The sequence below is a fragment of the Alosa pseudoharengus genome, unplaced genomic scaffold, assembly GCF_046254945.1.
Source record: "Alosa pseudoharengus isolate Yale_2024_CS ecotype anadromous, Long Island Sound unplaced genomic scaffold, YU_APseudo_1.1 YU_APseudo_1.1_scf_10, whole genome shotgun sequence".
NCBI lineage: Eukaryota > Metazoa > Chordata > Actinopteri > Clupeiformes > Clupeidae > Alosa > Alosa pseudoharengus.
In genome coordinates, this window is record NW_027468565.1 from 23,951,245 (window position 1) to 23,978,134 (window position 26,890).

At 44.2% G+C, this 26,890-nt stretch overlaps 2 protein-coding genes across 9 annotated transcripts in view; both read right to left on the reverse strand.

Annotated features, from left to right (window-relative positions):
• Positions 1 to 1,432: 1,432 nt before the first annotated feature.
• mdkb (midkine b) lies at positions 1,433 to 5,757 on the reverse strand. Its single transcript, XM_076301195.1, has 4 exons — positions 5,646 to 5,757; positions 2,675 to 2,748; positions 2,197 to 2,364; positions 1,433 to 1,808 (listed from the first exon to the last, which is right to left on the reverse strand). Exons 2-4 carry the CDS (start codon positions 2,745 to 2,747, stop codon positions 1,621 to 1,623), a joined length of 429 nt encoding a protein of 142 aa, XP_076157310.1. The 5' UTR covers position 2,748; positions 5,646 to 5,757; the 3' UTR covers positions 1,433 to 1,620.
• A 2,857-nt stretch (positions 5,758 to 8,614) lies between these two features.
• Positions 8,615 to 26,890, reverse strand: part of dgkzb (diacylglycerol kinase, zeta b) — a 57,229-nt gene continuing 38,953 nt past the window's right edge. For 3 of the 8 annotated variants that reach the window (XM_076268069.1, XM_076268015.1, XM_076268054.1), the window contains 13 exons: positions 24,918 to 25,018; positions 21,810 to 21,889; positions 21,342 to 21,411; positions 21,126 to 21,166; positions 20,783 to 20,985; positions 17,333 to 17,521; positions 17,161 to 17,229; positions 15,526 to 15,551; positions 14,823 to 14,872; positions 13,059 to 13,179; positions 12,777 to 12,813; positions 10,874 to 10,973; positions 8,615 to 10,752 (listed from right to left, as the gene is read on the reverse strand). In XM_076268069.1, the coding sequence (XP_076124184.1) occupies positions 10,645 to 10,752; positions 10,874 to 10,973; positions 12,777 to 12,813; positions 13,059 to 13,179; positions 14,823 to 14,872; positions 15,526 to 15,551; positions 17,161 to 17,229; positions 17,333 to 17,521; positions 20,783 to 20,985; positions 21,126 to 21,166; positions 21,342 to 21,411; positions 21,810 to 21,889; positions 24,918 to 25,018 (1,195 nt within the window). In that variant the 3' untranslated portion in view covers positions 8,615 to 10,644. The remainder of the gene's footprint in view (positions 10,753 to 10,873; positions 10,974 to 12,776; positions 12,814 to 13,058; positions 13,180 to 14,822; positions 14,873 to 15,525; positions 15,552 to 17,160; positions 17,230 to 17,332; positions 17,522 to 20,782; positions 20,986 to 21,125; positions 21,167 to 21,341; positions 21,412 to 21,809; positions 21,890 to 24,917; positions 25,019 to 26,890) is intronic. The other 5 variants (XM_076268040.1, XM_076268025.1, XM_076268062.1 and 2 more) reach the window with 5 other exon arrangements.

A 26,890-nucleotide genomic window follows, 5' to 3' on the forward strand; every position in this document is an offset into this window, starting at 1 on the left:
TCAGAAAGTACTTTAAGCATAGTTTCTATATATGAACAGCACAGATTTTCAATTTCATCCATTAGTTGAACTTTCAATAAAACAAATGTCCATGAAATGTTGAATAGCTTTTCTTTCACATAAAGATCTCCTCAAACATTGTTTCTAGATAGTAAATTGAAATATTACTTTTCAAATAGATTTTTAATTTTATTTTCTGAGTTATTTTAATTTTCTACATTACTGATGAAGCACATGCCTTTGGGGCATTTCTGACTGAAATCCATGAGTGCTCACTATGATGTATCTGATGTAGTGATTCCCAATCAAACCCGTTTTATGACCGCTTTGCTAGAGGAGCAGAGGTGGACAAAGAACAAGTATTTGTCCTTTTTAATGTGTTGTAATGTAATGTTTCTATGTTTCTTTGCCAAGATGTACATCCTTTGGTTGGTCACAAAGATTTAAACAAATCTTTAGTTCCTTGCATTTTCACCACCGAATACAAAACAGGATAACTCAATTATGAGTAATTTTATTTACCATTTAATGATGTAATTATCTAGCTATGTGGTGAATGTCAGGTCAGGTCTAATTTTCTTCCAAATTCATCATGATCATGGATATTCTGCTGAATAATCTGCTGTCACTATCATGTGTATCACTACCACAGCCAAGTTCAAATTGAACTATTGAAAAAACTTCAATATGGTCTATTTCATTATTGCATTGAAAGGATCACTTCAAATGTGCTTAAAAATAACGAGGAATTCATGCTCATATTTCAAATGTAGTGGAGTCAAAAGTACAGTATTTGCCTTTCAAATATAATGGAGTAAAAGTCAAGTTTCCAAAGAATATTAATACTCAAGTGAAGTACAGATACTTGAAAATCATACTTAAATACAGTAATCAAGTAAATGTACTTAGTTACTGTCCACCACTGTGGAGGAGTAAGGATGAGGACTAGGGTTGGGGTTTAGGGTTAGGGGTGAGGATGTACTTCAGAAATGAGTCAAGACACCAGACCAGAGAAAATACAATTTCCTCTCACTCCTTTATTCACAGGCCAGAGCACTAAGTCATCATATGTGTGAGGTTTTATAGGACTGTACAGAGCATTTCAGATATGTAGATATTTTCACATACTGTCTCTACTGCATACAAATGTGACCAATTATCTTCATTTTTATTTAAAAAAAGTAAATTATTTATAAATTGAAGAAAATATCCATCAATATTTCCTATAAAATGTTACGTCTACAGTATCTCAATTTTCATTGTAAAAATGCACTTGATAAATTGTCGAAACCTCCAAATGTACAGTAAAAGTTTAAAGTAACCCTACATAATAAGAACCTAGAGGTGTTACTCTGTAAAACCACGGACAGCAATTCTATAATTATATTGAGATCATTTACATGTGTGGATGTCTACCGAAATTCAGGGGGAAAAAAACGTCAAATTGCCACAGGTTTATCCTTCCACAAAAACACCCTTTCCCTTCTTTTACCAGAGGAATGTCAAGTGATCTTCCCATCTCTGTCAGGTCTTCAGGTAGGAGAGGATTGTTCTGCGTGGGGGACAGGATGGAGGTGCGGGTTCCGCGGGTTCCATCGGAGTGGTCCTACCAGATGCCCCTTAGTTCTCTTTGCCCCTGCCCTTCTTGGCTGGCTTGCTCTTGGTCTTTTGGGCGCAGGGCTTGGACACCTTGATGGTGGCCTGGCAGTCTGCGTTGAACAGAGCCTTCTTCAGCGTGCCCGAGCGGCTCTTGGTGCCGGTGGTGGAGTCACACTCTGCCCAACGCCCGAACTTGTACTTGCAATCCGCTGCAGACACAGAGCACAGAGCAGGCAGGGCCTTAGTGACATCAGCTTTACTACATCCATGGCAACAGGGCCTTAGTGACATCAGCTTTACTACATGCATGTCAACAGGGCCTTAGTGACATCAGCTTTACTACATCTATGCATGGCGACAGGGCGTTAATGACGTCAGCTTTACTACATGCATGGCAACAGGGCCTTTGTGACATCAGCTTTACTACATCCATGCATGGCAACAGGGCGTTAGTGACATCAGCTTTACTACATGCATGGCCACAGGACCTTAGTGACTTCAGCTTTGCTACATACATGCATGACAACAGGGCCTGAGATTGTGCCTGAGTGTCATGGCGACAGGGCCTGAGATTGTGCCTGAACCTTTGGCTCTTACCTCCGAAGTCCTTCTTCCAGTTGCAGGGCACTTTGCACTTGTGCTTCTTGGTCTGTTGGTTGCAGGTGGCCTCGCGCACGCCGGCGCCACAGTCTCCGTTGGTGGGCACACACCGGCCGTACTTCCACTCAGCGCAGTCTGCGCCGCTTTTGGGCTCCTTCACCTTATCTGGGCACACACACAGCAGGCATCAGGCTCAGACCAACGGGATGCACACACAAACCCACACACACACACACACACACCAACAGGGCGCACACACACACACATACCAACTGGGCGCCGCTCACACACACCAAATGGGCGTTCACACACACACCAACTGGGCACACACACACACCAACAGGATGCACAAACACACGTTAGCAACTCAGAGGAGCAGCAGACATGTCCGACATCACAACTTTACTTAAGCAGTCCAGAGCAGCTAGCAGAGCAGCTAGCAGCTGATTTGTGTTTTAAACAGTAATGTACTAACCTTTCTTCCTTGTTGATGCATCTGCTGTCATCACGATCACCAACAGCAGGGTTACAGAGAGGATATGCCGCATTCTGTAGAATAAACAATCACACACACACACACACACACACACAGAGTTACATCCCTAGTCTGTGCAAAGACTAGTCTAGAGGGTTAATCACTTAGTCCAGGGAAAAGGGAGCTGACAGGTCAATATAAGCCATTCCGTGATTGAGCCCCAGGCTGCAGGAAGCTCTCAGTACTGCAGAAAGGTTTGCCTGACTTGGTGCACGCACACACACACACACACACACAGAGACACACACACACACACACACACTATGTTACTTGTCAGGCTGTCTTCCCCCTGTAATTAATCCCCCTGGAGCCCTGACACACACACACACACACACTTCTCCAGGTGTTGTACTGGCCCCTGCCGCCGCCTCTCACTCCGGTATCTGGGTCCGGGCACCACTCCCACTTTGTACACTTCCTGGCACGCTCATCACACAAATGTCACCACACACATACACACCTTTCACCACTCACACAACTGGCACACACAGTCATCATACACCTCTCCACATTCACAGGCCAGGCACACACTCATCAGGAGGGTCTGATAATACATTCACTGAAAAATGCACACCACTGTGTACACTAATATAACTGAGTGAGAGTTTGAGTATTCTAAGACAGTATGAATATTCTAAGAAAGAATGAGTATTCAAAGGCAGTGTGGGTATTTGAAGGCAGTATGGATATTCTAAGGCTGTATGAGTACTCTGGCAGTCTGAGTACTCTAAAGCACTATGAGTGTTCTAAAGCAGAATGAGGCGGCAGTCTGAGTACTCCAAAGAAGTATGAGCGTTCTAAAGCAGAATGAGGCGGCATTCACACGTACACACTTTTGACAGCTAGGTTGTACAGGGTGCGCAACTGTGTTAATGCGGAACACCAGACGTTTGAACCAGAAAACAGATCTAAATGCTTACACTTTTCACTTCGTATGAGTATTCTAAAGCAGTATGAGTGTTCTAAAGCAGAAATAGTGTTCTAAAGCAGTATCGGTCTGGTTGAGCCTATGGTAGAGTATTCTAAAGAAGTATAAGTATGGTGAAGTGACGTGTAGAGCCTATGGTAGAGTATTCTTAAGTAGTGTAAGTATAGTAAAGTGGCATGAGTGTGGTAGTGCGAGAACTGTGCCCCAGGCAGCCTATCCCATCTAAGAGCAGATGTCTGTCAGTGTCTCAGCTGCACAGGCAAATTCCTCCATCTTGGCCGTTTCACGAGGCCCCCGGCTCTCTATTAAAGCAAAGGCTCTCCGCTCCATTTTCCCCCCTCCGTTCCTCCCAGGAGTAGAGCAAGGCTGGCCCATTCTTCAGCTGCTCATAAATGTGGAGGGCTTTTGCCGGGGAGCACTTTTGTGTGCAGTGAGCGCGCTCAGCAGGCCTCCCCGCTCTGCTCCAGCCATGCGAGGGAGAGGCCAGCACTCAAAGCCCCTCGTAGCCTCAAAGGAAGACTGATTCACTGGCTCCACACAAAGGCTGCTGTGGCCCGTTTTCACTGCTCTTAAAGGCCCACCGCTGAGCCCTCGCCGAGGGAGGGGGCAGAAGGGGAGGGGGGGCTCCTCAGGCGCCACTGAATATAGACTTATTTGCATAAGAAGACAAAACGTCTCTAAAGATGAAGAAAGAGGGTGTGACGCTCCTTTCGCTCAATGTTTAGCAGGGCATTTTAAAACTTCCTCCTGGGTCCCAAGCACCCTGGGTCCTTGGGCTTGCATGGGAAACTCTTCAGGCGTGGTAATGAGGAGTAGGCTAAATATTTACAACATTTTATGAGACAATCTGGGATTTCATGGAAAATAGATACCAGAGGGTGACCTAGTTTGCTCTGGTGATATTTCAGGTTTCTCCTTCCATTCCAACTTTGAGATGACACTAGATCTAAAGGTTCTGGCTCTGTCAAATTAATAAACAGATCAAGTACATTCTGACAGAACTATTTTCCTGACAGACCTCTTCAGTGATATGCAAATATTTGGTTCCAGTCATTTCCTGCATTAATACAAAAGCCTTGATGGTTTTGACAGAATTGGAGCCACCAGGAGGAATTGGGCCACAAACAAAACAATTGGACTCGCACCCCCTCTCTCGCGCTCTGCTTCCAGATGGCCTCAGACCGCCTGGCTGAGCCGGGAGCTTTCTCTCTCTCAGATCACCAAAACACACATGCCCACATGATTTGAACAGATTACAAGTAAATAGTCTAACCAGCAATGTAAAATCGGCGTAGGATACAATTTCAACAATTAGTTGAGACTCCAAGTTTGACGTTTGATCCAACTCTTCAGACAAAAAAAGTAGCCTAGAACATAATGCCACCGTTGAAATGAAAGAGTAGGCTATAAAACGACAATGACAAGGGAACAGAACCGACACGAATAGACTAATTAAGAGTAATGCAAGGGATTAATCAACTACTGGTTCATACTGGAGGCTATGATGAGGATTTTTAGAAATTAAATACACATTAAAACAATGATACACCAGGCTAGAAACCGGCATCACATCTAATTCTTTCGCATAATGTCACGCCATAATTACACCGTTTTCATTCAACAAAGTGACAAAAAAAATGCTGCGAACTGAATTCTTCGATGTAGCCTAGAACCGTATGCTACGCATTAACGGAGGAATGTGCTACAATTAACTCTGACGTGAACCTTGCATTCGAACAATTAGGAGTTTCACATGAGCTTCCACAAAGGCTATCGCACATTTTTATTCATCAGTTTGATGTTGTTTAAAGTAAACTACGGGCTACCCAATTTTGCAAGCATTACGTTACACCAATTGATGAACATTGAAACAATGAAGTTTTTAAACTAGCCTATATATTTGTATGCCTAAAAGCTATACAAATGTAACGTAATGATCTGCTTTACACGTGGCAGCAGATGAATAAAAAATGTCAGACTTACTTGACTGTTATGCACTGTCGCCGTTTGGTCAATGCGTTATGCGTGTCCGGGAGCTGATTGTATTCAACCAGGCAACCAAGCTTTGTTTTTTTCTCAACTAGTTTGAGCTGGTCCCTTATGGACGATATTTAAATGCCCCCCCCCCCTCCCCGCAGCACCACGTGACCATAACTCTAAAGAAGAATGTAGTCTAGTTCACCCAGTTCCAAATGCTTGTAATTTGTATATTGATATAGAGTTCACCAGTCTAGCCTTGAACACAGCAAAACAACACATCTTTTTATTGGAATTTGCCACACTTCCCCTAGGCTATGTACTTTTGGATGATTTGGTTCTTAGCCTACTGTAAATTAACCTACTGATGTTTTCCTCAGGCAGTATCTTATTACTAAAAGTCACATAACCAGATATTGTTATGCATATTTTCCATTTTCATGATACACAGGCTGTCAATGCTGAGCCGCCAGACATAATCTCAGTTCTATAGCTGTGGTCATGGCATGACGTTGATCCAACTAAGCAAACAACATCCATTATTTCTTAACATGCAGGTATGTTTGCTGAGCTTCCAGTGTGCCAAAGCCCCCGTGTTCTACTGACTCAAGGGGACTTCACATTGCACGCATGTGCTACGCTCGCCACTAGGTTGCTCTTGCTGTGGAGTTGATGTCCCAAAGATTTTTGTTGTTTGCCGTTGGGCTCAGTGCAAAATACCTATGATTTACAAAATGCCGCTTTCGCTGTGCTTTGGTCAGCGCAGTGGCAAACCAGTTTTTGCGCAAGCAAGCCATTGAAAATAATGGGTTTCATTGCGCGGCGCTGTCGATTGCGCGCGCAATGTGAACCAACTTCAAGACAACACTTCCTGATTGCAGAAAGGGTGGAGTCCAGTGGAGAGTGGAGGAGAGGTCTTGTTCATAAATGAGGTACCTGTCTGCAGAAGCGCTTGCATTCTCAGGTGAGACACCTTTGCAGGTTGGCCTCCACAAATAGGCAGCAACCTGCCTCTACCCAACACTTACCTGAAACATGGCTAGAGTGGTCACAGCTGGGCAGCTAAGTATAAGTATATATACTCTTTTGATCCAGTGAGGGAAATTTGGTCTCTGCATTTATCCCAATCCGTGAATTAGTGAAACACACTCAGCACACAGTGAAGAGTGAACACACCGTGAGGTAAAGCACACACTAATCCTGACGCAGTGAGCTGCCAATCTTTAGGTATGGTGAAGGGTATGTAATGTGGGGCTATTTTAATTCCAAAGGCCAAGGGAACATTATCAGGATGCACAGTATCCTGGACCCATGAAATAACTGGCCTTTAAAAATAAAAATCTGCCTGCCTCTATGGGAATTTCTTCCTGTATTTTAAGGAAGAAAATGTATTTATGATACATTATTCATTCACATAGAAAATTAGTGTCCTTAAAGGTTGGATATTTCCTCATTTTTTACTTAAGGCATTAAGATCAATTTCCAAAAGATGATTTTATATTCCTCTTTCTAGTCAACAGAGGTGCCAATAATTTTGGAGGGCACTGTAGATGCCATCAGCACATTCAGTTGGCGCATTAGCAAGTTTTTGTGTAAACTAGGCTGTTGTTGTTTCATAGCTTTTTGCTTGTGTGTAGTTATTTGCTATATTTCGAAAAGAGCTCGTGATATTGCTTTGAAGTAGGCTATTTGGCAATGGCATGGGCTTACGCGAGCACTGTCCAGCTTATGTGGTGCACCGCTCTGCTTTAAGCTTATATCTTGAAGTGTTTATGTTAACTGTATAGAATGTGGCGTGATCAAAGCAAGATGTTACAGATGACACATGACGTGCAATGATGGCTCATATTTAAAAACATTTTTTAAAAAACGCACAAGATTTAAGTGGCATTGAAATGAGGCACCAAAATCCACGTTGTTATTCGATGTCATTAGGCCTACGGGGTCAGCCCTATGTTCCCACAGCCCTATATTCCAATTTATAAGGTTATGGTTAGGCCTGAGGTGTGGGTGGGTGGGTTAGGGAACATAGGGCTGTGGGAACATAGGCATGCTCCCAGGCCTACTACCGTCTACCTCGGCGCCGTTTATGTATTGGAACTGGGTTTTGGTGCTCAACCCTAGTCTGTGCTGCAGGTTGTTAGTTTGGTGAAGTAGGTCATCTGTGCTGCACACTGCAAAAAACTGTTATTAATCTTAAATTAAGATCAAAAATCTAGTTGGTATTGTTTTCATTATAAAGAGACTTATCTAGCACTTTCTTGTAAAATCACTCGACTTAATTTAACTTATTTCAAGATGTTTCATCCTGAAAACAAGCAAATTTGTCTGCCAGTGCATTAAGCAAATTTATCCTAAAAACAAGTAAATTTGGCTGCCAATGCATTGAGCAAATTTGTCTAGATGAGACTCCTTAAAATATGTCACAGTCTTCTTATTAAATTAAGTCAAAATGATCTTTCGAGAGAGCTCTAGGTAAGTCTCTTCATACTTAAAACAATACCAAATAGATCTTTTGATCTAGGTAACGTCACTTCTGTTGACTTTCAAACAAAACAGAGAGCTAGCTCGCTACTTCCTCCCCCTCCCTCCCGTGCTGCTCCCGTGCAATTGAAACTCTCCTAAACGCGCATCTCCTGTGATTTGCTGGAACAGTTTATGTTTTTATGGGCTACGTTTGCCCAGGTTGTTTTTGTTGCCGTTTTTGGAGCCTGGGCTGTCCACAGAGATCACGTTTTTTTACAGTGTATTCAGGACACAGACAGCTAGCAGTTGGTTAGGTGATGTTTGCAGTAAGTGATATAAAATGTGTTAGCCTAAAAAACACGTGGCATCGCTTAGAGCGCCTTTAATATAATATTAATAACACTTGGTTAGATTTTTTTTTTTGCAGTGCTGTTTCAAGAGACTCAGGCGGCATTGCTAACAGTCAGAGAAAGATGAGTGGAGTAAAGAAGAACATTTCATGTTCCAAGTAGACAGCAAAATGTTTATTGTTTCAAATTGACAATAATAAACCAGCTCCCCCACCCACAAAAAAGAACAAAGTCTATACATCTGACATTTGACTGCACTACTATAAATAGTTTACATACGTATTTTGAGTTTTAAAACACAGCCTGATGCAAAGACGTCATATGGAGTTCTTCACACATCTTTTAAAATGCTTGATACAAATATACTTTCTAATTCTGAATTGCACAGCAACTCATAAAAGAGCATTGACAAAACACTTACTGGCAAAATTTTAAAGCTTTCTGGAAAAAAGCAAGTGCCTGAAAAATAGCATTAAATAACACTAGAAAATGAAAAGTACATACAGTATATTTTACACAAATTTATTATTTTTTTTATGTTTTCCCAAAAACATTGAATATGTGCTAGAAAAAATAGTCAACAAACAGCCAATCACAATAAGCTAACACCCACTACAGTGTCATGAAAGAGAACATTACGGCATGGGAATGTAAAGGCCATTACGGCGTGTGAATGTGACTGCCATTACGGCGTGCGAATGTGACGGCCATCCCGTCCGCTGCCTAAGTGGATCAGAGCCAAGAGAGAAGGTCTGCAGCTGGCTGACGCCCCCGTGCACACTGCCCTCTCCTTCCCATGCTACCCTCTCCTGCCCACGCTACCCTCTTTCCTGCCCTCTCTACCCTCTTTCCTGCCCTCTCTACCCTCTTTCCTGCCCTCTCCTGCCCACGCTACCCTCTTTCCTGCCCTCTCTACCCTCTTTCCTGCCCTCTCTACCCTCTCCTGCCCACACTACCCTCTTTCCTGCCCTCTCCTGCCCATGCTACCCTCTCCTGCCCACGCTACCCTCTCCTGCCCATGCTACCCTCTCCTGCCCATGCTACCCTCTCCTGCCCACACTACCCTCTCCTGCCCACGCTACCCTCTCCTGCCCACGCTACCCTCTTTCCTGCCCTCTCCTGCCCACACTACCCTCTCCTGCCCACGCTACCCTCTCCTCTCCTGCCCACGCTACCCTCTCCTACCCATGCTACCCTCTCCTGCCCACCCTCTCTCCTGCCCACGCTACCCTCTCTTCTGCTCTCCTACCCTCTCCTGCCTGCAGCCATGAAGCTTCACTGGAGGCCATCCCACTCACGGCCCCATGCAGGTGGACTCCACTAAGAAGCACGCAGTCCAGTTTGGCACATAATGTGTCATACACAAGCAGAGACGAGAGACTGCCCCGGTTAGGAGTACATCAGACTGTCAGGTGCACCTCAGCTCCTACTCTCTCTCTCTCTCTCTCTCTCTCTCTCTCTCTCTCTCTCTCTCACTAGCATAAAACTGATGGCCTTAGTAACTAACAGCAAATAAAGTGAAGATTCAAGAATGATATGGTCACTCCTCTGAGAGAAATATCACTAAGGGAAGACCTGTTTTTGACTTATATGTTACTAAAGTTGTATTTACCAGAGCAATACACATTTATAACCCATACTGATATTTTCGAAACAAATGTTTTATTTCTAACGTGACATTTTCTGAAACATCTGGCATAAATGTGACTATTTGAAAAGCCTTTTGAAGTAAACATCTATATAAAATATTCAGAGAATAATATGCTAAAATAGAGACCATGAGATGAAAAGCAGGATGTGCAGCAGAAACAAAGCAGTTTTCAGTCAGAGCACACTGGCGTTGCCGTGGAAGCAGCAGGAAGCTCTCAGTGAAAGTTCCAATGGGATGCCTCTAGAACCCTCTGGAACCACGGTACCACACATCAATCACAAGCATCAAGCTGAGAAAACTATGACAGAAAAAAAAGTTGAGATGTCCCCAACGCCAACAAAAGAGTGTAACTACAGATTGAACTCTGGGATGACCTCAGTGGTCTCCGACTGGACTAGTCTCTACCACCAGGCCGGAGTCGGCCTCATGAAGCCCAGCAGGACCAGGAGGGACTCTCCCAGAGAAGGCCTCCGGCCTGGGGACGCGTCTCCGTCGCATGGGGAAGTTCCTGTGGGGAGACGCGGGAGCAGGAGGAGGTTCACACGGCCGTCTCCTGGTCCTCCTTCTGCAGTATGTGCTGGTGCTCCAGCTGCTCTAGGTAGTCCGCCAGCTCCTGGTCCCCAGTCTTCTCTCTGGGGGTCTCACCCTGAAACGGAAATCAGCAGTCCTCACCACAACACTGTGTGTGTGTGTGTGTGTGTGTGTGTGTGTGTGTGTGTGTGTGTGTGTGTGTGTGTGTGTGTGTGTGTGTGTGTGTGTGCGCACACCTGTAAGTCGGTTTTGGTGAGTGAGGCTCCAGCCTCCAGCAGGTAGTGGCAGATGGTCCTGTGGGCCAGAGCTGCAGCTCGGTGGAGAGCCGTCTGACCCCTGCAGCCGGGACAGACCACAGACATCAGCATGGACACACTCCCAACCTCAAGCTCTATATCTACACACTACACAATTACAAGATCTATACACATACAACATCTACACACTACACACATATCGTAACACCCCCAACTATCACCACTTTTGTTCAGAAATTCTAAAACAACAATGTTTTTTAACACTTCAAAATAACATTTGCTAAATGAACCATACATTTTTCAGAAGCCATAGGTGTGTAGATTTGAACAAAATCTGGTTTGGTTCTTAACGGGAGCATTTACTGCCTGAAATATCCGATTTTGTTTACCACGCTCAGAGTTATAGTGCTGGCCTGACGGGTCGCCTATTTACGCCGTTTCAACGGCACATGAACGGTTAGACCGAGAATTCTCGTCATGAAATTAAAATTCCACTGGAGCTCCAAGCGGTTGTGTACACGCAGCCTTACAACACTGTTTACAGCTCTTCGAGTCACGGTAAAATGTCATTTTTGGTACATAGCTAATTTAGATACACCTATGGTGTTTGCGTTTCTTTAGGAGTCCGCCGTCTTGGTTTGTATAGAAATGGATATTAAGTGACACATACACGCAAGACGGCGGAAATACGGGACCGACGGTAATAGGGGAAGTTCCGATACAACATCTACACACATATACACATACAATATCTACACACTGCAAACTAACAACATCTACACACATACACACTAACAACATCTACACACTACACACTAACAACATCTACACACTAACAACATCTACACACTTTAAAACAGGATTAGCTGAAATATTGAAGCTTTAAAACAGAAGAAGATTAATATCTTCAAACTATCTTATGAGGAGAAGATCCCTAACCATTCAGGAGTGAGACGGCCCAACAGCTGCAGCTACAAGAGAAGATCCCTAACCAATCAGGAGTGAGACGGCCCAACAGCTGCAGCTACAAGAGAAGATCCCTAAACAATCAGGAGTGAGACGGCCCAACAGCTGCAGCTACAAGAGAAGATCCCTAACCAATCAGGACTGAGACGGCCCAACAGCTGCAGCTACAAGAGAAGATCCCTAACCAATCAGGAGTAAGGCGGCCCAACAGCTGCAGCTACAAGAGAAGATCCCTAACCAATCAGGAGTGAGACGGCCCAACAGCTGCAGCTACAAGAGAAGATCCCTAAACAATCAGGAGTGAGACGGCCCAACAGCTGCAGCTACAAGAGAAGATCCCTAACCAATCAGGAGTGAGACGGCCCAACAGCTGCAGCTACAAGAGAAGATCCCTAACCAATCAGGAGTAAGGCGGCCCAACAGCTGCAGCTACAAGAGAAGATCCCTAACCAATCAGGAGTGAGACGGCCCAACAGCTGCAGCTACAAGAGAAGATCCCTAACCAATCAGGAGTGAGACGGCCCAACAGCTGCAGCTACAAGAGAAGATCCCTAAACAATCAGGAGTGAGACGGCCCAACAGCTGCAGCTACAAGAGAAGATCCCTAACCAATCAGGAGTGAGACGGCCCAACAGCTGCAGCTACAAGAGAAGATCCCTAACCAATCAGGAGTGAGACGGCCCAACAGCTGCAGCTACAAGAGAAGATCCCTAACCAATCAGGAATAAGGCGGCCCAACAGCTGCAGCTACAAGAGAAGATCCCTAACCAATCGGGACTGAGACGGCCCAACAGCTGCAGCTACAAGAGAAGATCCCTAACCAATCGGGAGTGAGACGGCCCAACAGCTGCAGCTACAAGATAAGATCCCTAACTAGTCAGGAGTGCGACGGCCCAACAGCTGCGGCTGGACTTACGTGTCCTTCTCCGTGACGTCCAGAATGCTTGTGGGGGCTGCAAGAGGACACATCAGAAATGAGGAATCCATTACAAAGTCAAGAACACAGACGCGTCAGTAGCACAGACAAACAGAAGTTAAGTCAAGAACACAGACTCGTCTCATAGAAAGACGTTAGTAGCACAGACACACAGAAGTTAAGTCGAGAACACAGACGTGTCTCCGTGGTGTTGGTTGACTTCTCACTACTCCTACAGATCACAGCGTTATTCAGCAGTTGTGACTCTCCAACAGCACGTACCATTGTCTGTGATGAACTTGACGATGTCCTTGTTGCCGGTGGTTACGGCGTGGTGCAGGAGGGTGCGGCCACAGGTGTCCTGCTCCCCCAGGTCTGCACCGTGTGTGTGAAGCTCCTTGAGCTGGGGAAGAGAGACGCAGAAGTCGGGGGTCAGCCCAACCTCAGTCCCACTCTCGGCACCCGCTCCTATAAAACCTCTACAGGGCTCCAGACTAGCTGTTTGTATTCGTTGCACGGGTGCACCTAACTTTGTTTGTTTAGGTGTCCCAAATTTTTTATTGCGCCGCCTTTAACGCCACAATTGCAAGGTCACCTTTTTATCGCTCTCCATATACATTCTGTGTCTGAGCTGCTGTCAGAGCATGCACCGGAATTGATCAGTATTGATATGATTTGGGGCCCCAACCACCTTGACGCCATCAGTACTAATGTTGAATACTGTGTGATCATTCACATCAGTGGCGATCCTAGTCTCTGCTCAACCCTCCACACACACACACAGAAAATTATGGCTTATGTTTCTATTTCATATTTTGGATTTTTTTATATATTTTGTTAATAATTTGTGAAACTAATTGAGTGCATGTCACTTTAAAAAGAAGAGATAGAGCTAGATAGATACTTTATCTCTATCTCTTCTTTTTAAAGTGACATGCACTCAATTAGTTTCACAAAATTATTAACAAAATATATAAAAATTAAAAAAAAAAAAAAAAAAAAAAAAAAATCCAAAATATGAAATAGAAACATAAGCCATAATTTTGTGCCATAATAAGACATATTAATGTGTGTGTGTGTGGAGGGTTGAGCATCCACACACAGAAAATTATGGCTTATGTTTCTATTTCATATTTTGGATTTTTTATATATTTTGTTAATAATTTGTGAAACTAATTGAGTGCATGTCACTTTAAAAAGAATGTGAAAGTAATTAGCTTTCATGCTCACGGTTTTAGGCTAGAGGAAAATAGTCGCGCATATAGTCCAAGGATATGCAAGGATGCAATTCATTATGTTTTCTATGTCATTAGATAAAATAAATGTTCAAAAATGTAACAAGTCAAAGAAAATCCTTCTGGGATCATAGAAGAGATAAGTGTCTTGCAATGTTAATTCCTATGATTTTGGTGAGCACTACATGAATGATAGACATGACATGTGAGCTAACAGGATAGTTACCTAGATGGAACGTTCTCAAGATGTGAGAAGTTTGTATAAGTAAGTACTGTATATATACTCTTTTGATCCCGTAAGGGAAATTTGGTCTCTGCATTTTATCCCAATTAGTGAAACACACGCAGCACATGGTGAACACACAGTGAGGTAAAGCACACACAAATCCCAGCGCAGTGAGCTGCCTGCTGGCACTCGGGGAGCAGTGAGGGGTTAGGTGCCTTGCTCACATGATAAGTATCACAGCTGAAGGTTAAAAGCTGTGTGTGTGAGAGGAGAAAAGAGACATAGGCTATGGGAAGCACTGACTATCATTCTTAAAAGTATATCGATACTTTTGGTCGCACTCTTGCTCTACATCTACAACTGCTGATATCATATCAAACATCAAGCAAGCTGGAGATTCTCCTAACATCCTCACATCCCTAACAGTTCCAAAGTGTATTTTGTGTCAGTCTATATGACTGATACAGTCATAGTCATCAGTCATTGATATTCTTCCCATACATGCTAATGACAGCACATGATGATTAGCACACAGGCACATGATGGCATCCGCATGATGTCAGTCAACATAGTAAACACCTTTACCTTTTCAATGTCATTCTCTCTGATACATTGAATGAGCAACTTCAGCACTTCTGGAAAAGAGCATAGCATACCTGTTAGTCACCCCACACACACACACACATAGAAACAAACATACTGTAAATGTGTGTGTGTGAATCTGGCATCTACCCCAACACTACCCCCATGCGCCCTTCTGGATGGAAAGGACATTTCATCTAAACAACCCACCCCATCTGGTACTCATCTCTGGAAAACTCAACCCAAAACACAACACCAAAAAAAAGGTTGCTCTACCGCACACTGTTGACTTTTACTCTATTTTATTTAAAACGAACAACGCGTTTCGCATACAGCGTCCTCAGGTTCGCTCAGGTATGGTCTAAGCTCTCAGGTGTGTCTTAATTAATATGTCTTATTATGGCACACCTATTAGGTATGTTCCTGCACCTAACCAGGCTGAGCGTGGATATTGGTTTGATTCCAAAACACCCTTTAGGAAATCTCCACCCAAAGACCCTTAAGGAAAACTCAACCCAAAGACCCTGTAGAAAAACTCGACCCCAACACCCTTTAGGAAAACGCAACCCAAACACACGCACACAACCTTTAGGATAACTCAACCCAAACACACATACACCCTTTAGAAAAAACTCATCCCAAACACACACACACACACACACGCACACACCCTTTAGGAAAACTCACAGCAGGGGTATTTCTGTACCTTTTTCAGTGTTGTCACCGTCAGCACTGCAGTAATGCACAAGCCAGTGGGAGAGAGAGAGAGACAGAAAGAAGCATTACTACAGAACATCAGAGATCCACAGTGCTGGCATGTACTTCCCCCTGTGCCCTCCATAGAGACTATGTAGAGTTAGTAGTACAGACCATAGATATTAGAAAGCTAGATACCTGTAGTAAGAAATTTTGGCCTTAAAGGTGTTCACCATATATGTGTGTGCTATATTCAACTATTTACTCTTTTGGTGTGCTCTGTGAACACATTAAAGAGGGAGATACTGCTGTAAGCAGAAAGTGAAGGGGAGATTTATGAGGCAACATCTGTGGAATGCCATGTTCAAGGTGTTTGTGCAACCATGCTGCTTGTGTGTGCCTTAGAGAAGGACGTGTAGGCCTCTGCTCCGGCGGGCTGGCGCCCAAGACCTTATTTACTGTCTTGGGGTCAATCTTGACTGGATTCCATAGATGTCGGTTGTTATGGGATACAACCTTATAGATATGGTCAACTGCTTGGGTAACCAAGTCGTAAAATGGTTTGCGTACCATTAATGGAGATGTCATGTCTTGTCTGACTTGTCAGGGGGGTATTAAAAGTGCCTACTTGTTTGTTGCATCAGACTGCGTCTGTTAGCAACACAACGTAGGTCTCCAGATATTCGTGAATAAAGCTCTCTGAGATTTCTGACTCTACTCCCGGCTGGCTGAGATTTAATTTCTCAACAATCTCTAGATTCTACACATTCCTACATACCGCATTACAGAACATACATAAGTGACGCCATCTTGGTGGGGGAAACAATCACTGGAGGCCAATGAAGGAACATGTGACTGACTGGAAATCAGACAGGTGTCTCTGATTGCCGGCAGGTGTTGCTCCCAGCAATATGGCGCCCGTGTTTACGATGCTACCTAATAGAACTCGACCAGAGCCCGTCTACGGAGACCCTGGCCACTCCGTATTAAGTCCCATTGTACCGAAATTTTGGTTGCAGTTCCACCAGATTTCCCCTGGGGGCGATCGCCATGAGTGCAGAATGAATGGGAGTCAATGGAGCTAGACGGCTAAATTTGTCTCTTTCACCTGATTGTCGTTGACAAATCTCAGATTTGATTGTAGTTTGTATAACTTCAACATGGGTTATAGGTCAAAAGTTGAATGAACGAGTACTTATGTCCTTTTATTTTCTTACAGGTTGGGTCGTTGTTGCCCATAACACGCTAGCATTGTGCTAATGAGTGACGTCATTGACACGTTTGAAAGGCTTTTTAGAACAATTAAGTGACTTTAAAAAATATAATACTCAACCAAGTGTATTTTCTTTGCCTCCCCTTTCGAATAAAATATTCAAATAACTTGAAAAAAAATTATATCCCGAGAAAAGTGGATTTTGAGGGGTAGAGCTCCATAGACCCCATGCATTCTGCACTCGAGGACGAGCGCCCTCATGTGGAACCACAGAAGGAACTGCAACCAGTTCAGAAACCGGAAGTTTTCCGAGAGAGGCAGTTCTCCCCTTATTAGACATTCTCTGACTCGACGGACAATGCAGTATCTAGCTTTCTAATATCTGGTACAGACACTGTGCAGCCGAGACGGTGATGGAGCAGCCATGCATACCTTTCCATAGGCCTGAAATTAACCTCTGTGGTGTTAGATCGATGGACATTGACTATCTTAGCTCCCCTCCTTCAAAACAGGACAAGAGAGATGGCAGATGGCAACAGGATGAAAACAGATGGACATTCAGCACAGAAAACACATGTTGACACGGCATGAGTGTGACACACACCAACACAAACCAGCCAGCTGAGGACCAGGTGTGAGGGGACCCGGACACACACCGGGTGTGGTGTGAGGGGAGACCCACCTGCACAGGCCGACCTTGGAGCCTGAGGAGATGCTGTGGGTCAGAACCTCAGACGCAGAGCTCTCGCTGGACGTGCGCTTTCGCTGACTGAGCGCCGCAGGGGCCAAAGATCTACAGTAGGCATGGAGCAGCATCATTACATCACTATACCAGAGGAGGCGCCATGGAGCCTCTACACATCTCTACATTCACCACATAAACATCTCCACACACACCACGTAAACATCTCTACATACACCACATAAACACCTCTACATACACCACATAAACATCTCCATATGCATCAGAACGGTCGACTGCACAGTCCTGCTAGTGTAACTGCACTGACTTGTTGCTGGGACTGCACAGTCCTGCTGCCTTTTACATTTTCCATAAGGCACCATCTGCTACACTAACCCCAGCTCGGGAGTCCTGTAGCTGAGAGGATCTCTGTCCTGGGGCCCGTTGCACAAAACTAGGATAAGGGATTAAGCCGGGATATCTTGGTTATCCTGGCTCAATTTATCCGTGATCCAGTTGCACAAACGCGGGATAGGGGGCAGCAGGATATGTTATGGTATAAGTTACCATGGCGAAATATTAAGTTCCAGGATCTATTTAATCTCATCCCTTATCTCAGTCAGCAGTCACCACAAACGGAAACCAATAATTTTTCCACTGCCCACTACACATTGTTATCACATATACTTAGACCCACTGTCATTATTTAAACGTTTGTGATCATTAAATAACTTTTACATACTCGCCATTCCCGACCTGTCATGCGACAATGTGATGTCACGGGAGTGCCTAACCATTTTGCGCGTGGTGGTCGCGGCACTAGTTGCAATATTCTCCTAAACAGAGGTGTTGCTGTTTGTTGCTGTTGTGAAAAGGCTATCGCTACCTACTTCACACCGTAGAAGAAGCAATGAAGCCGCTCTAGTTGCCATGGTGAATCAGTAAATCTGTGATCGGTGGCGGGGTCTATTTGAGTGAGCCGTGAACGCGCACTTATCCGGGATAGGTTTCACCTGGCTTGATGGATCCGTGTCTGCTCATCCTGGCTTGCTCGTTGTGCAACCAATTAAGCCTGTACGCTCGTGTTTTGGATTCATTGAGCGCAGCTCAGTAACTTATCCCGGATGTCTTAATTCTGCTTTTGTGCAATAGGCCCCTGGTCTGTTCTTTTCCTGTAGTGTGAGCTATTGACAGTGGTGTAGTCTACGTGATACGCAGGACTACGCAGTATACCCACTTAAAAAGCATCACCATCTCAGTATACGCACTAAAAATAGGCAAGGATTAGGGGTTTGCACGGACGTCACGTTTTGGCCGGTAACCATGGTAACCCAGCACGCGCGGCCATATTGGCGGTACTCGGTGAATGAAGTACAATGGAGTATTATGCACTTTGGATATCTTACGTGATTGTAGCCGTGTCTAAACAACAGAAAAGCTCATCAAAATGCGTCTAAGATGCAAAGGCATATAGGGCAGGACTTGGACCACAAGAAAAGGCGCGATGTTTCGAGAAATTACAGTTTATTGGCAGCGCAGATCCATATGAGTTGGGTGAGGGAGATGAAGTACCAAGTTCAACCACAAGCGCCCCCCTTCTTCTGATAACTTCTGGCATTATTCTCCTTTCTCCCTGGTTTTTTAATAACTTTCGGAAGTCGATACCTACACCAGATGTTTTTCTCAGTCTGACCTATTGGTACAACCTAAAACACGGCAATAATTAACCATTTTCCTTGACGATGTTAGGGATTTACTTCAGCCTAATGCTTTCTAATGAGGCGAGTATCTCCAATATGGCAACGTCCAGATCTGATGACACGCAGTGCAAACCCCTAATACGTATTAACATTTGGGGTTGATCACTACAGCTAACAAGATTACATCACACAGTATACCCACTACAGACTACATCACAGTAGCCTATACCTACTACAGATAACTAGACTACATCACAGTATACCTACTACAGCTAACTAGACTACATCACAGTATACCCGCTACAGCTAACTACTACACCACAGTATACCCACTACAGCTAACTAGACTAAATCACAGTATACCCACTACAGCTAACAAGACTACACCACTGGCTATTGGTGTTTGTGCATGTGGTCAGTCTTCAACGGGGATCAGCCAGAGGAAGTGACTCAGACTAATATTCAACTGAAACCCCTTGTGTTCCAGCCCTTGGTCTTTGTTACTAGATGAAGCAATCTTGTTACACACTCCTTACTGCCTTATGAACAGTTTCTAGAATACAGACTTATACAGGCAACAAGTTGAAGATTCTGGAATATAATCCTCTCTGCTTTTACAGAGTGCTTCAGACAGAGGGTGTACAGATATTTACAGTATAAGAAAAAATAACTGGTTTGGTGTGTAAATCCTTTCTAGTAGAGACCCCAAATTTGGATTATTTACAGTGTACAAAACACTAATAGGGCCTTTGTAATGTCTGAACTGAATTAGGTCCTGCACACATAGCTGAGCTCCAGGCTGTCTGATACATTAGAAGACTTCAAAGATCAACAAGCATGCTTCTAAGAATGCCCACTGATACCTGAGGGCAGGGACGAGTCTGATTGGCTGGCTGAGCTGCAGCACAGTGAGATAAGCATCTCTCCCAGACGGAGAGGTCAGGGGGCCAGCCCGAGTCTTGTACAGACCCTACACTTCCTGCTCATCAGCCTCAGGCTGCTAATGGGAGAAATTACCTGGACAAGCCCAGGCAGCAGCCCAGATGGTATGGAGGAGCAGCAGTGGCAGGCCCGCCTGTCTCTACCTCTTCCTGTATGTGTACCTGTCTGTCTGTGAGAAGGTGAGAAGTCATCGTCTCCCAGGGGAGACAGAAGCCTAAAGCTCTGAGGAGCACGACACGCTGTCTGGCTGGAACCTCCAGATGGAGATGACTCACTGTCTAGCTGGAGCCTTCTAGCATGAGAACTCTTTTCTAAAGGTGATTATGCATGGGGCAACTATCTGACTAATGTTGCTGGACAACCACATAACCGGTTCCATGTGTTCTGATTAGATGATCATAATCATTTCCCTACTGTTGATTAAGAGAGCAAATGGGGTTCTATGCCAGTGTGAAGGAACCCAGTCCTGTAGAAGCCCCTCCTTGAAACCAGAAACATATACCTCCTCCCTAAAAATGGCTGCTTCCTATTCACGGACACATAATCTTTAAGCTTCCTATTCACGGACACACAATCTTTAATGCTTTTCTTGGTGTTTTTGGCACACAAATCCATTGTGTCTGATACACGTCCTGCATGCTTGACCAAGAGTGCTGGGTCGGGCTAATGGGGGTTAGCTGCATTGGGCTGCTGTGGTCGGGCTAGCAGGGGTCAGCTAGATTGTGCTCACCTTTGGCCCAGTGAGGAGCCGGAGCAGGACGAAGCAGAAGAGGGGGGGAAGGAGAACTGATCTGCCCGGCTGGAACTCTCCCCACAGGAGTCCACCAAATTAGGCATGCCGGGGGAGGTGCCTACGGTCTCCTTGGTGACCAGCTCTGGGTCAAGGATGAAGAGCTCATCCTGCGATATCTCGGTGATGTAGTTCAGATGTTCCTGAGAGGCACAAACAAACACAGCAGCACTCAAAACCACACATACACTCTATCTCTCTCACACACACACACACACACACACACTCTCAAAACCACAGCTGCAAGCAGCATTTTAAATGAGGAGGTGTAGCAATCCCCAACCTGGGCACGATCTATCCGGTAAAATCTGTCAGCCGTTGTAGCTGGAGAGGAATAAAAGAACATCATCAACATATTAGATCACAGGTGTCTTTTAATAACACAGATAGAATTGAACGCATAGACTTTAACAGAAGGCTGTGTTTGTAACAGCAGTGCTGCTTTCTGAGGAGAGATGTTTTGTGTTGCGTTAAAGGAGAGATACCCATCTGCACTTACAGTCCAGGAAGCACCATTTTGGAGACAGCTTCTGGGAAACCACGGCATCTGACCTCATGCTGTCGACCCCCTGCAGAGAGACAAAAACACAGTGTGTGTGTGTGTGAGAGAGAGAGAGAGGGAGAGAGAATCCTTGTCCCATGTAAACATCAATACATCACTCCTTCCACCTTATGCACTCTCAATGAGTTCCTTTGTGTATGTGTTGTCACTCTTACTGAAGACTCTCGCTGTGTGTGTGTGTGTGTGTGTGTGTGTGTGTGTGTGTGTGTGTGTGTGTGTGTGTGTGTGTGTGTGCCTCCTGGAGACTCGCTGTGTGTGTGTGTGTGTGTGTGTGTGTGTGTGTATGTGTATGTGTACCTCCCTCCTGGAGACTCACTGCGTGCGTGCGTGTGTGCGTGCGTGTGCGTATGTGTGTGTATATGTGTGTGTACCTCCCGGAGACAAGTTGTGTGTGTGTGTGTGTACCTCCTGGAGACTCTCGATGTGAGAGCGACACACCTCCAGATCACTGTCTCCCGGGACAGTAATGATCCCCAGAGGAATGGCTGGGAAAAGAGACATGGAGAGGGACATCTGAGTCAGTGTGTTACACACACACACCCACGCTCTCTCTCTCTCTCTTTTTCACTCACTCACTCACACACACATAAACACACACACACACACACACACACACAACTTGTGTGTCACTCACTCACTCACTCACTGTTGGGGCCATTACTCAAAAAAAGTAATGCAATTTCAGGTTTCGCATTGGTCAGCTAAAAGTAGCCTATTAGGTCTACTTTCATGCCTAACAATACCCAGTATGCTTTATGCTGTGTATGCTTGAACATCAGTAAAGCTTTGGGCTTCATTCAGCATTTTGTTCTGCCATCGGAAATGACTCCTCTACATTTGCTGCCTGCATCCTTTCTGTTTTTCTTGTAAAAAACGTTATATACTATGGCCTTGAAGTCTTGAGTCAGTGAATTAGGTAAACATTGTTTGCTGGTAACCCACCACAAATAGCCTACAAATTCTGTAATTGTGTGTGTGCATTCTCATTCTCTCCAAACAAAATGTGTCCGTTCAGGCTAGTCAAGTGCGTAGTTCTGAATAAAGTTGAATGAATCAATTTGTTATTGTACAGAAATATAAATAACCTACTGTCATACAGTCACTTGGCTACAGTGCAGTGAAGAGTTGGAAGTATTGCAAATTAATTTACGAACCAGAACATGGGCCATACAGTTGACGAAGCCTCTATTTCTTGAAGCCTGTTAAAAACGTCCGCTAGATAGTTTAAATGGCCAACAACATTCGTTTTTGCAGTAGCCTAGACTAGGCTACAGATTATTATGACCGCCGCTAGCGAAGCGGTCATATAGGGATTGTCAAAGTTTTTATTTATTTATTTTTTTTCCCCGTCATCTACTTCCTGAAGTTTTGGTCAACGATACCCGGGACACCGAACCACCGGGGCACATGAAATTTGGTGGGTATGTAGCCCCACTAGACTTTTACGGAAAAATTTTGTTTCGTCCCTGGGGGTCACTCCCTCCCCGTGCTGGGCCCCCCGAACCGCAAAAAAAGCAGTTTTTCCTAAATAACTACCTGAACCGTGGCACTGAGGATGAATAATCTTTTATGGTATGTTGGTCTCAAGGGCCCACATCAACCTGGCCCATAATCACTCATTTGTGATTTGCACCCCCCCGGTAAAAAATGAAAATGCAATATTATTCTGCTTTAATCGCCCCTATCTTCAGTTAAGATGTTCAGAACTGCACCAAATTGTATGTGTATGATTGACCTGGCATTCTCTGGGTGAACCCAGCCTGATCTGCCCGCTATTTATTTTTTGATTTCTTAAAAGATTGAGCTTGGTCTGGTGAAAGCCAGACTAGCCATGGACCTCAGTTACACAATGCAAGGGAACATGAATCAGCCTATATTTGCACGAACAATAACGGACAACAGCTCTTCAACTTTGGCCCGTTAAAATGTGTATGAACAGTCTAGCGATGCATTTCATCAAGGCCCATTTGGACATGTCAGTTATTTGCACCACTGGTTATGTAAAACAGCATTTCGTTTCAGACTACTGTTACTTAATTTGTGCATTAACAATAATGTTTCAGACTACTGTTACTTAATTTGTCCATTGACAATAAAGTATTACCTGAACTAAAGATGACTAAAATCTTATGTAGAAGAAGAAACATTCACAAAAAATCCATCCATCCAAAAATGACCTTTGTTTTTGATAGCTGTTGAAAACGGCATGGAACTGACAGAGATGTTTTTGTTTGTTTATTTATAAATAAATAAATAAATAACATTATGCTGATACCTTTTGCTTTTCCCAAATACAATGTAGCCTACAGGTGTAAGTGACCTTTCATCAATCCAGTTGCAGTGGATGAACTGTGATGAACTGCCCTACTTGTGATTGTTTAGAGATTTTAAAGGTTTAATAACAATCTTCTTTGGCTATTCTACAATCTATTCACCCTTTCAGTACCAGTAGGCTACTTTCTGTGCAGCCACACACACACAGTCAGGCATGCCAAACAAGCATACACAAAAGTTTCAAGAGTGGGGGATGGAGACAAATTGAAGTGTGATTTATTTTCGAGGAACGGATGTACAGGACTGAGCGGCGGTCATATTTTGTACCACTATGCGGTACATCTAGTTTCTTAAAAGTTACTTCTCCACTGCTGGCTGATTTATTAAAACGGCTGTTTTCTCTTCGTCCTGCGCAAATTCAGCTACAGGTAGTCTGGTAGAGAGCCATTTGAAGAAATTAGCGTTTGCGACAATTGATAATTAGGCTATACTAACTCTGCAAAATTAACTTGAATGCATAGGGGAGGTGCGGAGCAGGGAGCGGCACAGGGAAAATAATGTATCTAATCTATATTTTAAATAGGCAGTCACTGCGTGCTGCTATGGAAACAATAAGTCAATATATTAGAGATACAGTGAGAAACGCTAAAACGGACGTTTCAGTTATTCAGTAAGTGTAACTAATTACTGAAATTTGAATTGTAATGCATTAACTAACTTGTTACCCAATTAAGTAACTAAAATACAGTAACACGTTACTCCCAACACTGCACACACACACACGCACACAAGCACACATCCACACAGACATAAACAAACAAACACAGAGAAAATTATTCACATAAAAGCAGAAAGTGAGTGGGGTGGCTGACTTTCACACACACAAACACACACACACACGCTCACAAGACTTGGGCCAGTTGGAGAGAGCTGCATGGGGATCTTCAGCCAAGTCTCTGGTGTTGGGTAGTCAGTGTGGCATAGTTGGAGAATGATAAAGAGCCTCTCTACATGCACACACACACACACACACACACACACACACACACACACACACACACACACACACACACACACACACACACACACACACACACACACACACACACACACACACACACACACACACACACACACACACACACACACACACACACACACACACACACACACACACACACACACACACACACACACACACACAAATGCACACACAAACTCACACGCACACACACTTACAGGCCTCCTTCAGCTTGTCTTTGTCGTAGTGCAGAGCCTCGTAGTCGTGCATACTGATGCGGCTCACTTGGATCTGAAGTGTCTCAGGAATAGGCTGCTGACTGTGTAGAGAAATAGAGTACAGTTACACACACCCACACACACACACAAACACAAACACACACACACACACTAACAAACACAAACACACACACACATTAACACACAGACACACACATTAACACACAGACACACACACAAACACACACACACGCATAAACACACAAACACACACACACACACTAACACATACACACGTGCGCGCACACACTAACACATACACACTAACACGCAGGGTCGGACTGGGAACAAAATTAGGCCCTGGCAATTTTCTCATGGACCGGCCCACCACTGGACCGACCCCCCCCCCCCCCCCCCCCCAAAATAAATAAATAAATAAATAAAAATCCCCCTCTGATTCCCCCCATAAATAACAAACACACAGTATTATTCTGTAGCAACACTTCATAAACTGAACCCAAACATTTAGATTTGGACCTATAGCCTAATCATAATAACAGGGGGGTCCGGGAGGGTCTCTCCGGGAGTTTTTTTAAATTCTGGTTGCTAATCACACCATTTTAAAGTGATTTGAGAGGGACATGATTCAGGGATAGGCTACTAAAGACAGGCTCATCTTCTGTCTGTCTCACGTCATGTTAGCGCATGCATTAAACCACATGACTTGACTAAATGAAATATATCGGCTACTGCAGTGTTTTTCAACCTTTTTTGTGCCACGGCACACTTTTGACACTTAAAATGTCCCACGGCACACTAACATCCTGTGTGAAGAAAAAATAAACATACCATAGCCTAAAATTTCAAATAATACACAGATATGGCCTTATTATGGCTTCTATACAAGACCTGCTCAATAAAACAAGCGCCCTCTGTTTCATTTGTAGGTGACTATATCTAATTTAATTGTTGTTATGAACTGGATATGTGATGATTCTGTGAATACTGGATATGGGGTCCCCGTTGTACAATGCCTGCATACCACAAATAGTGCAATCATACAATCAATGAGAGCATGTGTTTATAAATTCTTTGATTTAACAGTTGCTTTTCTGGACCAGTGAGTGACATTTGGGTAATTTTCTGCGCCACACCTGATGATCTCTCACGGCACACTAGTGTGCCCCGGCACAGTGGTTGAAAAACACTGGGCTACTGATCATGGACATCGTCTGAGTTGACAGAAATTACGTTTTGTGCCAACATGTTGTAGAAACATAACCACAGCCTTTATTTGGTGCTCCTTTAATTTGGTTATAGTCCGCAATTCACATTAACTGTAGGCTATCACCACAAGTTTATACTAAATGTTTTTGCCCAAGTTTGTGTGCCGTCATCACATTTTGCAAAATTAGGCTACCTTCGTTACTAACCTACGATAGCCTACTTTTTACCTGCATCGACTCGCGATTGATTGTGCATCTAATGTAACACTCGGTGGAGAGACTTCCACTTTCCAAGTTTCACTTTCACTGTCGTTGTGAGCTAAAAGTTAGGCTATGCCTACTATATGGGAAATACTTTGAAGTTCCTTTTGAGTAGGATCAGCTCCAAAAATGAATGGGTTTTCTTTAACCTGTGCTACACTTTTCCACCAAGTTGTGCGAAAATTGTAGGCTACCCAACCCAACCCGTAGTTTCTTTATGTTGACAGAACCGCACTACAGTAGCCTACATGGTGCAGTAAATGGAAGCTCTTGGTAGCGCGTGCAACTAACGTCTATAAAAACAATAGGCTATATTTATGGAATAAAACTACACCTCTGATTGCTGTTTACGGTTAAACTGCGATGATGTGAAGACCAGCCAGCGGAGGGCACTTATACAGCCAAGGCTACCATGCACTCGTATATGGCTATTCCCCACAAACCGAGCGGCTGCTTGGACAAACCTACTTGAGGGGTGGGGCAGAG